Here is an 18,104-nt window from a genome sequence, read left to right on the forward strand (position 1 = left end):
GGCATGCGCAGTGCGGGTGGGGCTCCTGCGTCGGCAGCCAGCACTGCCTGCCCTGCGTGTGCCAGAAACCTGTCCGGACCAGTGGCTTCCCTCACATCAGTGGTCCTAGAAACACACAGCAAAGAAGGCTGATCTGGAAAAGCTAGATGCCACATCTGTTGTCATGTTAATCTACCAAGGACACCTCTGTAACTAGCTTGCCCAACCTTCATACGTGGAGGAATGGCGCTCTGACCTGGGAAGCACATGCCTGGTTCTCATACTGGTCTGTCTAATTCTCTGTAGAGGAGCAATTTTGTATCTGGTGGTTAATTAGACACAAGTTTGGTGGCAGAAACCAGCTCCTCTGAGAAATGTGATTGAGAACATGGAAATATAAGTGAGAAAACCACTCGCCACGGTACAGTGTCTGTGATGGACATTCTTAGTCTTCAAATTACAGACCTGCTGAAACCGCTAGGTGGTGTTTTGGCGGGGGTGGGTGTGGGTGGTGGTGGTGGTCCGAGGAGCTCCAGTTCTTTATGTCTCAGCGCAGAAAGAATTCAGCGAGAGGCAAAGTAGTGGACAGAAGTGATTTATTAGAATAGGATGTTTGTGAGGCTTACACATTGCGCTGCCCTGAGTACTTAGGGGGTTATATTTTTCGAATCAAAGGAAAAGAGGGGAGGGGGAGAAGACCACCTTCTTCCTCGTTCTTCGAGTCTTCCAACGTCAACTCCTCCTACATGTCGAGCAGGGGAGTTTTTGACCCTATATGGTGCATCCGGGACTTTCATGGCACCATGGAAAAATTATTTCAGGTCTCAGTATAATGAGGGTGTTTCATTTTGAAATGTCACCTTTCCCTAAATTACTGTGTTTGTGTGTGCAGAGAGCGTGTCCTAGGGGTCATTACCTTGTTGATGTCACTGCGCAGGATGTATGGCTTATCTTCCCACTATTGTTTTATTGCCTTGAGGCATGACTCGCACTTTCATTGCATGGCTTTTTTGGTAAAGCAAGTTAGCTTGGTTTTGTTGTTAGGCGGGCCTGTCTGGCTTTGATGCGAAGCGACTTGCTCTGCCTTATGAGTCAAGCAAGCCCACATTGTTTCAGGATTTTCTCATTACTTTCTCAAGTGATCACGAACTGACTGCGGTCTCCCAAAGCCACCTAAAATTTCCTCTCTGTTTACGATCCCCTGGCGGGATTTTCGAGCTGACCCTGATTATCCTTCTCTATCCCTATCACTATGCTCTTCTCAATCACTGAAACAAACTCTTGATATTTTGGAAAAACTACTTGCCCCTTTTGAAAACTATTTTAAGAACTCATCTTTGGGGTCAGGAGCATTTGCCAGACTGCTTTCTGTCCCCAGAGCAAGGGCAAATGGCGAGCTCAAGGTTTTAATTCCCACAGATCGTATCATAGATGTTTACCGACGTTTTCATTAAGTATGGCTAAAATGCTGACGAAGATTTCCTCTGTAACAATTAATGAAGAATCACAAATGTGGGGGACTATATTGTATTTCCATAAACCAAAGTGCCCAGCCAACAGGGTACCCGTGACCAGAAGGTCTCCGGGCCTAACCCTCTGTGTCTGCAGATGTTGCCGTTGTCTTAGACGTGATTGATCTGGGTGGCGGGGGAGTGTCTCGGTGGCCCTGGGTCCTCATGGGGTGGGGCTCTGGCTGGGCGCTGGACCCTCTGAGGCCTGGCTTTCTCACAGGTGCATTTCTCGGCAAGGGCCGTTCCTGGGGTTCTTGGGACCCACGACCTGGCCAATGGGAGAGTTTTTTGAAACATCTTTCTTAAAAGTGTCAGGGGATGACTGGAAGCTCCTTGTCGAGAAGGAGTACCCTGCCTGGGACGTCCCTCAGGCTCCGCTGACTCTCCTCAGGGGCCACCAGGGGCTCTCCTGGGGGCTCCTCACCTGCCACGCCCCAGGCACTCCCTACACAGATGGGTCTGCCCACATTGTCACCCCCCCCAAGGCCCCTCCTCCAACACCCTTACATTCGAGGTCCCTGGTTACCCCGCAGGCCAGAGGGGACAGCCCTTGCCCGGGGTCACCCAGGGGGACAGGACCGCGAGGTCAGGAGGAGGGAGACTGGCCCACCAGGCTGGGGGGGAGGGTACCTGTGCAGGCCCGCTGGAGGCCAGCAAGGTATGCATGGGGTCTTCAGACCCCTCTTCCCGAGAAGCAGCTCCTACCCCGTACACGCCCACCCCCGGACCGCCCCACTGTGTGCCTGTGTGGTGTCACCGCCCACCCGCAGCCGACTGCCCTGTTGAGGCTGGGGAGATGCGGGAGGGCAGGGTGCTGAGGGAGAGGCTTCTGGATTTCCAGGCCTCAGAGGCCCTGCCCAGACCCGCCCCCAGGCCCATCCCAGTGGGGAGAGGCCCCCGCCCCACCCTCCTCAAGTCTGGGATGGCCGCGCCATGTTCAGGGCTTTAGGCTGAGTCTCCCTTGTTTTCAGCTCAGGGAGTGAAGAAGGCGGGAGGAGTTTGGTCCGCTCCCACTCTGCTTGGCGCTGACGCGCAGGGGCGCGCGGAGGAGGAAATGCTTCACGGGGAAGAGCGGGGACCCCCACCGCTGTGCAGAGCTGGCCCCTCCGGGACAGGCGCCCCTATTCCCAGCCCCCGGCCATCGGAGCTCGCCCGGCCCAGGGAAAACGGGCTTGAAGCAAAGTCTCCCTTCGAGGGGGGGGTCACAGGGGACCCCACCCTCTCCCTGATGGTGCTGAACAGCACGCAAAGATCAGGAGGCTGTGGAAAGCGTTTATTTTCGCTGTGAGTCGAACCCCGCCGGATGGGCTGTGGCCTTCGGTCTCCTACAGGCCCCAGTCCAGCCAGCGACCCTCAGTTTCTGCATCTTGAGTCAGTGGTTAATTGATGGCGTTTGCAAAACATGTCAGGCTTGCTGGCACAGCAGGGCGCTGGGCGCCTGGGGCTGGGCTGGCCGGGTGGGTGGGGCCCCTGCGCCGGGCCCTGCGAGGGGACGAGTCCCGGCACAGCCTGTGTTTGCTGAGCACGCGCGGGTCTGAGCGCACACGTCTGCGCGGGCGTGCTGCTCTGGGACCGCCGTGCCGCCCCCGCGGAGCCGCGATCGAGAACGATGCCCCTCCCCATCTGAGTCCTCGCCGCAGGCGACCTCGCCGCAGGGGTCGTCACAGCAGGGCCCAGAGGAAGGTAGGGCCCGGGCTGAGCAGGAGCCCCCCCCCCACCCCGGCCAGGGCCCAGAGGCTGCGCCCCGCCGGGGCCACTCCATCACACAGGTCCTTTGCATAGCAGGTCCCGCCCCGCGCTTCAGACTTAGGGGTTATCGGCGCCGCCAGCACCCGCGTGGCTGTGGAAGCTATCTCGCAGGAAACGGCACAGTCCGCGCAATGTGACTCCACCTTCCCTGCGGGCACGGAAGGAGCCGTTCGGGGTGGGAGACTCCCTCTGACCCTCCTGGGGTCGTCCCTCCTCACCCTCTCCCCAGACCCGCTGGGCCCTCCATTCCTCTGCTGGGAGGCTGTCCTGTTCCACCAGGCACACCCCAGCCCCGCCCCCTCCAGGAGGCTTCTGGGAGCTAGCCCCTCTCTGTACAGATGGGGACACTGAGGCAGGCCGGTGAGGGGCAGGGCTGTGCCCCAGGTGACACTGATGTTGGCCCCCTGCCATTTCCAGAGCCCCCCTCAACCCATCCCCACGCTCTGGGTGCTGGGAACTCACCACTGCCTATGGCTGTGGTCAGGTCGCCCCTAAAGCAAACAGCAGGACTCCAGTTGCCTTGGGTGGGCTGGCACTGGCTGAGATTGCCGACATTGCTGATGCCATAACAGGTGTAGCACCACAGGCTCAGGGCTGGGGCTGGGCAGGGACACAGGCCCAAGCTCAGAGGGCGGGAAGGCTGGGTTCAGACTCCCACACAACAGGACCACAGCTGTGTGGGAGCATGGCCTCTGGACGGCTGCCTCTGGGCCCCTCTGAAGGAACTGTGGCCCCTTTCCACACTCTCAGGTTCTGGAAGGCAGACCCCTCACATGCGCACAAGCACAGCTTCTCACAGGGCATTGCCACCCATGCCCTTGGGCCAGGTCCCTCGGGTGTCCTGGCACTCACAGAGCTCCGAGCACAGCAGGAGGACCAAAAGGACGAGATGGGGGCCTTTCATGACGCCTGGAAACGGCACGATTCCGTGGGCCCCTTTGGGGTGCCCCAGGTTTAGGCTCCTGCCTCCCCTCCCTGGCTGACCCCCCAGCACACCTCCCTCCTGTGTCAACTCACCACTAGCTTCAGACTCCTTTCAGCAAGCCAGCATCTGGAGCCTCTTCCCTGGTGGCCCACTGCTATATCCCCCAGAGCCCTTGTGCCCCACCCATAGGAATGCAGGGCTGGGCTCACCTGCCTCCACCTGCATCCACCTGTCAGACCTCATCCAGGACCTTGAGTCCCAGACCAGCAGGATGGGTGTCACCTGGGCCCTGGTGGGAAGGAGTGATTGGCAGACATCCAACCTCTTTCTTCCTCAGAAGCCCTCGCTTTGGGTAAATCCCAGGAGGAAGGAAGCTGGGCGGCTCCCCCTTCCTCAGAACTGCAAAATTGAGACCTTTCAGAATCATCCGTCTCCCGGCCCCCTTCCTTCTCCGGGCCCCCAGCCCCGAGTCCCACAGGCCGCCTCCAGTCCTCTGTGCGTTCCCCACACAGCTGCGGGGAAGCCCCCTCCTGGGTATTCCTTGTCCTCAGCTTCCCCGGGCACTTACTGTCTTCCCAGCAAGCCCCTTCCTGGCAGCTCGGCCGGCAAAGTGCCTGCTGTTGGTGCCCGCCTGATGAAGGATTTGGACCAGGAGGATCCTGTCCTTCCTGTGGGATAAAACGGACCTGTGAGGATGCCGCCGGGGGCTGCTCCCTGCAATGTGGGGGGGGCAGTGTTTGTCCACCCATCTCCTGAATTAGCTGTGCCCCCAAAGCCCTGCTGTCCCCACAGGCTCCATTTCCGGAGATCTCTCTGGGGCAGACCCTGCCTGTCCATCCTGCTGCTGTCCTATTAGAAATGTTGGATGGGCAAGGCAAAGACTTGGAAGGAAGAAGTGTATTATACTCCAGGTCCCAGAGAGGGGGCTACGGTGTGCGTGGGGGCCACAGAGGAGCATAGCCAGCAAGGTACCCCACAGAACAGGTGGGGAGCAAAGAAAGAAAGGATCTGTGGGCAGAGCCTTTCCCGGGGTCAAGGGTTAGGTTGTTCCAAAGCAAGCAGGAAAAAGCAGGAAGCGAAGTCCCGGGGCTGACCTGGTTATCGAGCTGCAGCTAGTTTTGAGTGTGAGCTCGGATTAGGACGGGGAGACAGGTGTTAAACACTGGAGCAAGAACTCACAATGGAGGATATTTTTTTCCTTTCAGTTCTATTGAGGCATAATTGGACATTCGGCACTGGATAAGTTTAAGGTGTGCAGCCTGATGATGTGACTTACACACATCATGAAATGATGACCACGGTACATTTAGTGACATCCATCATCGCACATAGATGAAAAACAGAAATAGAAACAAATTTTTTCCTTGTGAGGAGAACTCAGGATTCACTCTCCTGACAAGTTTCATATATAACCTGCAGCAGCACTCATTCTATTTATCATGTTGTACATTACATCCCTAGTACTTCTTTATCTTGTAACTGGAAGTTTGTACATTTTGACTACCTCCATCCAATTCCCCCTCCCTTCACCCCGCCTCTGGTAACCACAAACCTCTTCTCTTTTTCTATGAATTTGTATTTGAAGTATAATTGACCTATGACTCTAGGTTAGTTCCCATTATACAACGTAGTGATTTGATATTGCCATACATTTTGAAATGATCACCACAGTAAGTCTAGTTACCATCTGTCACCATACAAAGGAATTATATAATTACTGACTCTATTCCCCACAGTGTACATTCCATCCCCATGACTTAGTTATTTTATGAGTGGAAGTTTGGCCCTCTTAATCTCCCTCATCTATTTCTCTCCTCCCCTCAACCCCTCCCCTCTGGCAACCACCTGTCTGTTCTCTGTATCTGTGACTCTGTTTCTGTTTAGTTATATTTGTTCATTTGTTTTGTTTTTTAGATTCCACATATAAGTGAAATCATATAGCATTTGTCTTTGTCTGGCTTACTTCACTTAGCAAAATACCCTCTAGGTCCATCCATTTTGTCACAAATGGCAAGATTTCATTCTTTTCTATGGCTGAGTAATACTCCATTGTGTATATACCACATCTTCTTTATCCACTCATCTATTGATGAGTGCTTAGGTTGCTTCCATAACTTGACTACTGTGATTAATGCTGCAATAAACATTGGGGATACATGTTACTTTTCTAATTACTGTTTTCCTTTTCTTTGTATAAATACCCAGGAGTGGAATCAATGGATCATGTGGTAGTTCTTTTTTTTTTTTTGTCATTTAAAAAAAATTGGAGTATAATTGCTTTACAATGTTGTGTTAGTTTCTGCTGTAGAACAAACTGAATCAGCTATATGTATACATATATCCCCTCCCTCTTGAGCCCCCCTCCCCCCATCCCCCCCTCAGGTCATCACAGAGCGCTGAGCTGAGCTCCCTGTGCTATACAGCAGCTTCCCACTAGCTATCTATTTTACACATGGTAGTGTATATATGTCAGTGCTACTCTCAATTCGTCCCAACAAGTAACACTTGTTACTTGTTGTCTTTTTGATAATAGCCATTGTGACAGGTGTGAGGTGACATCTCATTGTGGTTTTGATTTACATTTCCCTGATGAATGATGTTGAGTATCTTTTCATGTGCCTGTTGGCCATATATATGTCTTGGGAAAAATGTCTATTCAGGTTCTCTGCCCATTTTTTAATCTGGATATTTGTTTTTTGATGTTTAGTTGTATGAGTTCTTTGTATATTTTGGATGTTAACCCCTTGTTGGATATATCATTTGCAAATATCTTCTACCATTCCGTAGTTGGCCTTTTTGTTTTGCTGATGGTTTCCTTTGCTGTGCAAAAGCTTTTAAGTTTGATTTAGTCCCCTTTATTTTTGCTTCTGTTTCCCTTGTTTGAGGAGACATATCCAAAGTAATATTGCTAAGACTGATGTCAAAGAGTGTACTGCCTATGTTTTCTTCTAGAAGTTTTATGGTTTCAAGTCTTACATTTAAGACTTTAATCAATTTTGAGTTTATTTTTGTATATGGTGTGAGGAAGTAGTCCATTTTGATTCTTTTGCATGTACCTGTCCAGTTTTCCCAACCCCATTTATAGAAGAGGCTGTCTTTTCACCATTGTATATTCTTGCCTCCTTTGTTGTAGATTATGACCCATATAAGCATGGATTCATTTCTAGGCTCTCTGTTCTGCTCCACTGATCTATTTGTCTGTTTTTGTGACAGTACTATACTCTTTTGATGGCTGTACCTTTGCAGTATAGGTTGAAATAAGGAAATGTTATTTTTGTTTTGTTTCTCAAGATTGTTTTGGCTATTCAAGGTCTTTTGTGTTTCCATACTGATTTTAGAATTATTTGTTCTAATTCTGTGAAAAAGGCCATTGGTGTTTTGATAGAGATTGCATTGAATCAATAGATTGCCTTGGGTAGTATGTTCATTTTAATGATATCAATTCTTCAATCCATGAGCACAATATCTTTCTATCTGTTTGTGTCATCTTCAATTTCTTTCATCAGTATCTTATAGTTTTCCAAGTGCAGGTCTTTTACCTCCTTAGTTAGATTTATTCCCAGGTATTTTATTCTTTTTGATGTGAATGTAAATGTGATTGTTTTCTTAATTTCTCTTCCAGATAGGTCATTGGTAGTGCATAGAAATGTAACAGATTTCTATATATTAATTTTGTATCCTGCAACTTTATGAAATTCATTGATGAGCTTTAGTAGTTTTTTGATGGTGTCTTTAGGAATTTCTATATGTAGTATCATGTCATCTGCAAACAGTGACAGTTTTGCTTCTTCCTTTCCAATTTGGATTCTTTTAATTTCTTTTTCTTGCCTAATTGCTGTGGCTAAGATTTCCAATGCTATGTTGAATACAAGTGTCAAGAATGGGCATCCTTGTCTTATTCCTGATCTTAGAGGAAATGCTTTTAGTTTTTCACTGTTGAGTATGATATTAGCTGTGAGCTTGTCATATATGGCCTTTATTATGTTGAGGTATGTTCCCTCTATACCCACGTTGTTGAGAGTTTATTTTTATCATAAACAGATGTTGAATTTCGTCAAAGCTTTTTCTGCATCTATTGAGATGATTATATGGTTTTTATTCTTCAGTTTGTTAATGTGCTGTATCACATTGATTGGTTTGTGGATATTGAACCATCCTTGCATCCCTGGGATAAGTCCCACTTGATCATGGTGTATGATCCTTTTATTGTATTGTTGGATTCAGTTTGCTAATATTTTGTTGAGGATTTTTGCATCTATGTTCATCAGTGATATTGGCCTATAATTTTCTTATTTATGTGATATCTTTGTCTGGTTTTGGTATCAGGGTCATGCTAACCTTGTAGAACGAGTTCAGAAGTGTTCTTTAACCCCTGCAATGTTTTGGAATTGTTTGAGAAGGATAGCTGTTAACTCTTCCCTAAATGTTTGATAAAAGTCACCTGTGAAGCCATCTGGTCTTGGACCTTTGTTTGTTGGGAGTTTTAAAATTACTGATTCAATTTCAATACTGGTAATTGTTCTGTTCATATTTTCTATTTCTTCCTGACTCAGTCTTGGGGGATTGTACATTTTCTATTTCTTCCTGACTCGGTCTTGGGGGATTGTACACTTACAGGAATGTGTCCATTTCTTCTGGGTTGTCCATTTTATTGACTTATAATTGTTCATAGTAATCTCTTATGATCCTTTGTATTTCTGTGTTGTCAGTTGGATAGTTGCTACTGAGCACATGACATGTGGCTAGTAGAAATTCAGGTGCTTTTTATTTATTTATTTACTATATGCTACCTGGTCTTTGTTGCAAAAACTATATATCCTGGCCCCTCCCTGATCGCTTCGGAGCAGACCTTCAGAGCTATCTGTGAAGCTGTCTTTTGGGCCTGAAGTCCTCAGAAAGTCCACCAAATAAAACATGATTCTCAGCTTTTAGGTTGTGCATTTTTTTTAGTTGTCAGTGCATACATGCTATGTCTTCCTGATAAATTGCTACCTTATCATTATGAAAAGTCTGACTTTATCTCTAGTTATACTCTTTGCTTGGGAGTCTAATTGCATTAACAGCTTTCTTAGGCTTACAGTTTGCATTGTATATCTTTTCTCATCATTTACCTTCAATCTATTTACTACTGCATCTCAGTTCTCTGACACCAGCTGTGGGTCCCACAACCCAAGTCAGTTCCTGCACTAATTGTCTGGAGTTGACACAGATCCCACAGCTTAAAGGGCAAGGTCCCCAGCTGCAAGTGGGGTCCCCAGGCTACCTGCACATCTGTCCTACTTGGCTACAAATTGGGACTTCCCGTGACCTCCATCCCCATTTTAGTTTTAATGATTTGGTAGAACAACTCAAAGAACTCACTAAAAGCTCTGTACTTAGACTACTGTTTTATTATAAAGGATACAACTGAGGAACAGCCAACAGGAGGAGACGGATAGGACAAGGTTCTCACGTTGAGAGTCCCGGCACATCACTCTCCCAGCACATCAGTGGGTTCGAAAACCAGGAAGGTCTCCCAGCTTCACTGTCCAGAGATGTTATTGAGCTTTCATTACACAGACGTGATTGATTAACTTGTTGTCATCAATTGAGCTCAGTCTCCGGTCCCTCTCCTCTCCCCAGAGGTCAGGAGTCAGGCTAAAAGTTCTGACCCTTTAATCATGTGCTTGGCCTTTTGGGGGTGTCCAGCCCCTTGCTGGAAGCTATCTAAGGGCCCACCATAAGTCATCACATTAGCATAAACTGAAGTGTGGTTGAAAAGAGTTCATTATGGGGCTTCCCTGGTGGCGCAGTAGTTGAGAATCTGCCTGCCAATACAGGGGACACGGGTTTGAGCCCTGGTTCGGGAAGATCCCACATGCCGCGGGGCAACTAAGCCTGTGCGTCACAACGACTGAGCCTGTGCTCTAGAGTCCGCGAGCCACAACTACTGAAGCCCGCACGCCTAGAGCCTGTGCTCCGCAAGAAGAGAAGCCACTGCAATGAGAAGCCCGTGCACCACAACGAAGAGTAGCCCCCGCTCACCACAACTACAGAAAGTCCACGTGCAGCAACGAGGACCCAACACAGCCAAAAAAAAAAAACCAAAGAACAGTTCATTATGAATAAGAAGGCACTCCTATCACTCAGCAAATTCCCAAGGTTTTGAAGCTCTGTGCCCGGAACTGGAGACAGAGACCAGATATGCTCTTTACTTTATCACGGCTGCCCCCATCTTTGACCATGGACCCTATGGTAACAGGGGCACACGCGTGGGAGCATAAGGGACACAGCAATATTTGGTGGAGGCAGGAGGGGAAGGGGTAGGAAGCCTTTAACTCAATTTCCTAATACGTTTGACTATCAGTATTTGTGTTATAATTTTACAACAGTGCCAGTGTAATACTATATTGTATTATGGTAGATGTGTTAAAGAAGAATGATTCTGACCCTTGTTAAAATGGTAAGGGAGATTTTCTTTAAGACTATTGCAGTAGGGGTAAGAGATTGAACTCAACTCCAAATATAGCCAAGACAGCAGAGGATTTATAGCCAATGAGCTGAGTGAGGGGGTCAGTGGATGGGAAATTACTAAGAGAGATATCGAGGGTAGGGGGGTTCTTGCTAAATGGACTTAGCATGATGTTTTGCTAAAACTGGACTTGGAAGGCCAAAGACAGGACTGGGGTCAAGGTTGAGGCCTGGTCTAGAATTTGGTCAAGGCGGGAGTCTTTCTGAGTTCCTCCTCTTGTTCAAGGAAAGAAGAGACATTCTTCTTGCCTCTGCACAGTGTACATCCATTTCTCATTCGATCGTCTTTTGTTTGTTAAGGACCAGCTGAGACTGGCATGTTGAGACTTGGTAGTAGAGAATATTTGATGGATGGCATGAGCCATCAGGTATTTAATGAGGAGGATCTCTATGAAAATATGAGAAAAATAGGGTTAATGGTTTGAGCAGACTATAAACTCAGTGTTCCAGAGAACACTTAGTAGAGAAGATTTCTAGACGCTGGGCTCAAAGGCTCTTTAGATGGTGGAATAAGCGTGACAGTGGCAATCTGGCAGATTCACTTGTTTGCAGTTTGAATGTTTTTGGTGATGGCATAGACATCAGAGAGGTTTTGGTATAATTGCCACAGTCATGGTTTTTTCCTGGAGCAGAACCTAGAAGATGTGGGAGTTCTGGTGCACTTCCTAGAGGCCTGCACAGTAGGAGCTGAGGATGAAAAGTGCCCATCCATGACCGGCTGTGGTGATGAGCTTTTAAGGTTGAGTTGTCTGGCCTCCTTCACAGGGCTTCTTTAGATTTTGAGGGAAAAGTCCAGCTCTGAGACAATCTAGAGTCTCAATAAGGATCTGGGCAGTAGGCTTTTAGTTCTCAGTGATGAGAGTGGGAGAAAATTTGGAAATGTTTGAAGAACTGTAGTCAGATATTGAAGGAAACTAGAAAAATCGAGACTCTTGTAGGGTCTGACAAACCCGGCAGGGTCCCATCCAGTTAGCAGATAAGTGACAAAGTCTCAAAGACATTGATCAGGACCAGAATCTGTTAACCCATGGGGTGTGCCATAGTTTTCTATTGAAATATAAAATTTCTCTCCACAGTCACTCCCCTTCTCGATCAAGGATAATCAAAGTAAGATTATTCTCATTTACAAAATAAGTCTGCTCTCATTAGGTTTGGCCTGATTATTTATATAAGTGCAGCAAGAATGGTAATTGACCACATGGGCCTTTTGCGGGTTTTCTTTGCTTGAACTTTCCACGTGAAATCTCAGGTTGAACTTTTAAAAGCTTCTTGAGGCTAGGAAGTCAAGCAAAGAACTTGACACCAGACTTTGCCTGCAGTACCTGTAGAACTGGGTGAATTCCTCTCTCTTTGAGATCCCCCTAAATATCCTGTTTCCCGGGCCTCCCAGGAAGTGACCTTCCCTCTCACCTGTAACGCTGGGAACCCTGTAAGTGGGGTACCAGGTGGGTTTTCCCAAGAGGGCTTTGTGAACACTGGTCCATAAAGTCAACCTCACTTCCTTAAAATTGGTCACATATAATTCTGTGCACATCATTCCATATGACATTCCAGTCAAATGTCTTGACTTGGTTATGTAATCAGTGTTTCCAATTATGCCCTGTTACAAGGAGGACAGATTCTTTTTTTTTTTTTTGCCACACTGCACAGCATGTGGGATCTTAGTTCTCCAACCAGGGACTGAACCCATGCCCTCTGCACTGGAAGCATGGAGTCTTAACCACTGGACAGCCAGGGAAGTCCCAAGGAAGACAGATTCTTATTGAACCTATGTAAATAATTATATTGCCTTGAAGAGAAGAATACCCAATAGGAGTTTTTGAATTCTGGGAAGACCAGGCAGGAAGAAAAAGATAAATGTTTCATTTCTGTTTATGAAAGTACAGTCTACTAAATTGTTACTAGTCATAGATAACAAGAACATAGAAAGGAGTTCCTTATGTCTAGAAACAAAAGCATAATCATCTTTTGTTTGTCTACTCAGTCCCATGTCATGATTTTTTGTTCTGTTTGCTCCTGGCTTAGAAGTTTTATAAACCCACCTGCTTCTCCACTAGAGTTCTGGAAAGCCCCACTCAGTCCAGTGGTACCATCTCCAAGTTACGTAACCAATGCCTTCAGACGATTGTGCCCAGAGCAGCTGTCAGAGTCCTTTCCGTGGTTTTCTGAGACCATTGCTTTTACTGAGGACAAGGCACTTTCGCCTGTAGCTGGTTGCAAATGCTTTCAGGGAAGAATCAGAGTGAAACAAAAACTATCTATGGAAGACAAAAGACTTAAAGATCTGATGAGAGTGCATTAAAAAAATTGACACAATTGACAGGAAATATGGCTATTTTTGTGGCATAAAACGTTAAAAATAATAACTGGAATTATGACTGATAACATTATATCGTAGTTGTCTAATAGACAAAGAAGTCCTGGAACATTTGATGGACAGGGAAGTAATAGATACTGACAAATTTCTAGGAATATCAGACAATTTCTAAATTATTTATATTTGCTAACATTTTATCCATACAAATATAACCTAGGGAAGGTTAAGCATCTCTTCTTATTTGGCAATGCTTCCCATGCAACTCAACATATCAAATAAATCTCATTATTTCTGATGTCTCTCTTTTTACAAGGTGAAAGAATCAACCCATTCTGATTTTCCAGGGACCCTCTGGGAAATCGTTTTTAAATTTATTTTTTATTTTATTTATTTATTTGGTTGCACCGGGTCTTAGTTGCAGCACGCAGGCTCCTTAGTTGTGGCATGCGAACTCTTAGTTGCAGCATGCATGTGGAATCTAGTTCCCTGACCAAGGATTGAACCCAGGCCCCCTGCATTGGGAGTGCAGAATCTTATCCACTGCGCCACCAAGGAAGTCCCCCTCTGGGAAATCTTAATGTCTGTTTGAGATTCTCAAGATTTCTTTAGGATTTGATTTGGGAAGGCAACGTTACCAGAAATGTCAAAAGGTTTGAACACTTGACTAAATAGGATCATAGGTCTGTGAAACAAAACTTAGTTACCTATTTAACCAAAGTGACAATGCAAGACTTTAAAAGTAAATATAGGAGGTAACACAACTGTAAGGAAAAAAAAACCAACAATACTCTAGCTCTTTTAAAATGAGAAGACTTCATTTCTCTTAATCAAGAACATGATAAAGTCAACACCCAGCACAGGAAATTATTCTGATAAAACACAGAATTTTTGTTTTCTGGGCAGATTACAGATTACTCACAAGGTAAAGAGGGTTCTTTTACAATCTCTTTCTAAGAGCAGACCAGTAAACTGAGAAAATGTCATCTTTTTAACAGAGAGAGAAAACCAAACTCTAGTTTTACATTAGTGTACTCTCGATACTAAAGTTCATTTAAAAAATGTTATAAATAAGCCCATCCAACCTTAGCCAGCTTTGACCATGCAACATAAGATTCCTTTTGTTATATGCAGACAACTGTGCATAGTATTCTGTTTTATAATAGTCTGTTCGAATTCTCTTATAGTTAAAAAAATTTAAATCTATCTGTATCTATATTTACATCTATATGACTCCTTTTCTACAAACCTGACACGTTCAACACTCATCTGGGTTTTGTTCTACATTTTCCTTCTCCATCTGGAACAACCGGGCTTTTTACTGTGGGGCAAGTTGCTTTTTACCTTCTATAAAAGCATCTTACTTTCCTTGTGTACTTTTCCTTTTCAAACTCATCCTACTTTCCATGAATACATTGTATAGAAAATTATTTCCTTTCACCCTTTTTGTTTCTAATAGTTTCATTTATATATATTGAACATAATTTTTAACCTAGCAAATTTATTTTACAGAGAAAACTAGGGAGTAGATAACTGTGAACTGTTTGTCATATACTAGCATTCTGTAGCAGGCTAGCAAATTTCATGACTATACTATCTCACAACTTTTATAGGCCTATGTTTCCTCATAGTACAATTTTTCAATGAAGCAAAAAAAAAAGTTTATTAACAGAATAAAATATATTTAGAACTTCTGTAATATTTAGAAACAAGAAGCCAAAGTATATAAAAGTAAACTTATGTTTAGTCATTAATATTTCAGTAGTTTCTACTTAAAAATGATCTGGGTATTTAATGAATATCTATTACTTAATGGAGCGTAAGTCTGAAGTTACAAAGTGCCAAGAAGATTTTGGAAACTTTTTAAAGCAGACATATTATAAAACATAGTAATTGTTGAAATGTCCATTCATAAAACTTTTGTTTCGTTTACATCAACTTAATACATGTGGTATTAACAAATATGTTTGGATTAATCATGAAAATTTCATAAGATATTAAACTAAGCTAGCCATCATCTCAAGTTATTTTCCTGTTAACTATTTTTATAGCATGTGCATGTTAGGCAAGTACCTCCAAAATCACAAAAGCAGAAAAAAATTTAAATGTAAAATATATATATATTGTTTTACTGCTGCATTTGATGTACATGAACTAATGGACATCAAGTAATTCATTTCTAATACATCTTTACTTCTACTTTTGTTGCATTTATAATTTTTATAACCTTAAACATCTAGTAGGTATAACATTAGCTTATTTGACTAGTAAATCTAAATAGAATAAAAATGTTTGCTCATGTGACTCAATGCTGATAACTCAGAAGACACAGCTTTTAATTTTTTTTTAAATTAAATCTTATTAAATCTGATCTTATTAACCAAGATTTAGCCAAATCACATGAACTAGAACAGCATTTGGGTTAGTTTCTATATTTATGAGAGTTTTAGAAATATTTCATGTATGTAAGAACTTGTTTATGTCTAAGTCAATTATACTAGAACAAGCTTCTTTATGGGATTTTATAAATTAATTTGATAATATCTGGAGGTAGGAAAATATCATATATATGTAGCATAGTACATACATACATAAGCATACAGGAAGATACGAACAGGGTCTTAGAGCTTTCATTCTGAAATCCTAGCCATGAGTCAGGCATAAACATAGGGATGCAAACGTCACTGGTTTATAAAAAGAGTTGGCTCTTGTCTTTGCCCCACTTTCTATCTTTACGTGCATTGTGTTTCTGGCAGATGAGGCAATCTGAGGTCACCTGCTCCACCTGCAGGTTAGAGCGTCCCACCAACGCCGTGGAAGAGACTCTCAAGATTTTCTTTCGCTGTGACATGTAGTCTTACAGGAGCTGTGGACTAAATTTCAGTTGAGGTGCTGAGGGGATACCAAGCAGTTTCTGGGCGTCCCCAAAGCTCAGCTAAGGAGATAAAGCATTCAATCTGTTTCCGTTCAGGCTTCTCAGCCTGAGGTGGTTGCTTTTAGGGTCTCTGGTCCCTTGAGAGCCCCCCATTGGAGGTGGGCAGCCTAAAATTTGAGTGACTATAGGGATCTGAGGGCTGGAGTGGGAAGGGGAAGGTCCAACAGATGAACAGAGGGATGGGGGGAGATTGGGGTTTGAAGAGGGACGTATCAGAGGATTCAAGGAGCCTGGGGGGAAGGAAGAAGGAGAGGAGGTGATGGGAAGGGAGAAGACTTAGATGAACCACTTGGGGATCTTAAGTTTCCCTATGAGGCCACTGAGCCTCCAAACTATCCTTAGTAAAATCAAGGATTTTTACTAATGAAGGATTTGACAACAAGGAGGGAAGTGGACATGGTTGGCGCCATAGTGGTTGCCGCCATAGTGGCCAACCATATAGCCAGTGGGAGTCTTCAGAGGAGGTCGAAAGAGTGAGAACTTCCCATGGGGAAGAGAAGTGTGAAAGTAACGGCGACAAAGGAAGACAATCCGAACAGGGTGTCTACAAAGAAAACATGCCCCAAATAACAAAGAGCTGAATTCCAACCAAATGATATCCCAGTGAGGATTTCCCATGTTCTAAACCAATGATGCCTGTTATGGACTAAATAATGCCCCTCAGTTCATAACCTTCAGTACCTCATAATGTGACTATTTGGAGAGAGGGTCTTTAAAGAAGTAATTAAGGTTAAATGAGGTCATATGGATGGGTCCTAATCCAGTCAGAATGATGTCCTCCTAAGAAGAGGCAATTTGAACTGACAGAGAGAGACCAGAGGTGCACAGGCACAGAGGGAAGACCAAGTGAAGGGGTAGCAAGAGTGTGGCCATCTGCCAGCCAAGGAGAGGGGCCTCAGGGGAAAATAACCCTGCCAACACCTTGATCTTGGACTTCCAGGCTCCAGGACTATGAGAAAATAAATTTCTGTTATTTAAGCCACCTAGCCTGTGTGTGGTATTTTGTTATGGTACCCCTAGAAAATGAATACAGTACCTTTCAAAAAACCTTGGGACTCTGACACAGCCTCAAGAGAATACTGAGAACCTTAAAAACCAGAATCTGTCTCTACCGTGCTTCATCCAGAGCACCAGCTCTCCATTTATATGGACTCACTGTTGGACCCACCATCAACCAGCCAGGAGTGAAGGCAAAGGCTCCCCAGGTGCACACGTGGGCTTGGGGTCCAATGATGAGTCACATCCTTTCGAGTCATGGTACCAGCCTGTTAAAGACAAAGTATTCTGACAGTTGTTTAACTGGCAAGAAAGACTTTTTTCAAGACTATTGCAATAGGGGTCAAAAATGATTGCAAGAGGGCAAAGAGGTTGACCTCAACTCCTAATACAGTAGAGACGGCTGGGGATTTATATCCAACGAGCAGAGTGAGGGCTCAGTGGATGGAACTTTGCTGAGAGGAGACATCAAGGGTGGGGGATTCTTGCTGATGGCAGGCCGAGGACTTGGACATTGAGGGTGGAACTTGATCAGATATCAAAGGTGGGAGCAGTCTCACTGAACTGATGTAGCAGGATTCTTTGCTAAAACGAGGAGACACAGGCCAAAGACAGGACTGGGGTCAATGTCGAGGCCCAGTTGAGAAGAGGGCTCAGAGGAGACCGCTTTGAGTTTGGCCAAGGAGGGAGTCTTTGTCAGGTGTAGACTGAAAATAAGAGAATCGATGCTGGCACGTAACTAGAGTCCCACTCAAACACTAACAATCAGTCCAGCCCATCTTGACACTGTCGGAAACGTCTCCCAGGGCGAGCTCACTCGGGTCCGTAGGCTTCTCCTTGATCTTGTCCTCGTTTCAAGATCAGAGGTGGTCTCAGCAAAGTGTGGCTTCACCCCTCCAGGCATCTAGTGGGGCTAAAAGATGGTTTCGTAAGGGCGCCCCTTTTGAAGCATGCATGTAATCTTGGATTTCTTTCATTGTGTTTATCTTTTTACCCTCAGCTATTATTTTTCCTCTCCATTTATACCCAAACTTTCCCACCTTTGGAAGGGACAGTAGGGTAGGGCCACTGCGCTGGTCTAGACTGCAGCGATTCTACTCTGAGTCCTGCCTGCTCCATCCACTCCTGGCCATTTAGGGCAGGGTTACACGGGTGCAGAACCAGTGGGCTGTTTCTGCCATTAGG

General features: G+C 45.3%; 1 protein-coding gene and 1 long non-coding RNA gene across 5 annotated transcripts in view; one reads left to right on the top strand and one right to left on the bottom strand.

Annotated features, from left to right (window-relative positions):
• The first annotated feature begins 2,422 nt into the window (after positions 1 to 2,422).
• LOC309614884 (cytochrome P450 11B1, mitochondrial) overlaps positions 2,423 to 18,104 on the top strand; it is a 44,873-nt gene continuing 29,191 nt past the window's right edge. For 2 of the 4 annotated variants that reach the window (XM_082363735.1, XM_082363738.1), the window contains exon 1: positions 2,423 to 2,774. In XM_082363735.1, the coding sequence (XP_082219861.1) occupies positions 2,545 to 2,774 (230 nt within the window). In that variant the 5' untranslated portion in view covers positions 2,423 to 2,544. Of the gene's footprint in view, positions 3,174 to 18,104 lie in introns of all 4 variants that reach the window. The other 2 variants (XM_082363734.1, XM_082363736.1) reach the window with 1 other exon arrangement.
• LOC309614890 lies at positions 2,743 to 5,356 on the bottom strand. The gene is made up of 3 exons (XR_014236453.1): positions 4,257 to 5,356; positions 3,702 to 3,839; positions 2,743 to 3,387 (listed from the first exon to the last, which is right to left on the bottom strand). It is a non-coding gene; the product is annotated as an uncharacterized lncRNA (long non-coding RNA).

Source organism: Balaenoptera borealis (assembly GCF_965194805.1).
Source record: "Balaenoptera borealis genome assembly, chromosome: 17".
In the NCBI taxonomy this organism is placed as follows: Eukaryota; Metazoa; Chordata; class Mammalia; order Artiodactyla; family Balaenopteridae; genus Balaenoptera; species Balaenoptera borealis.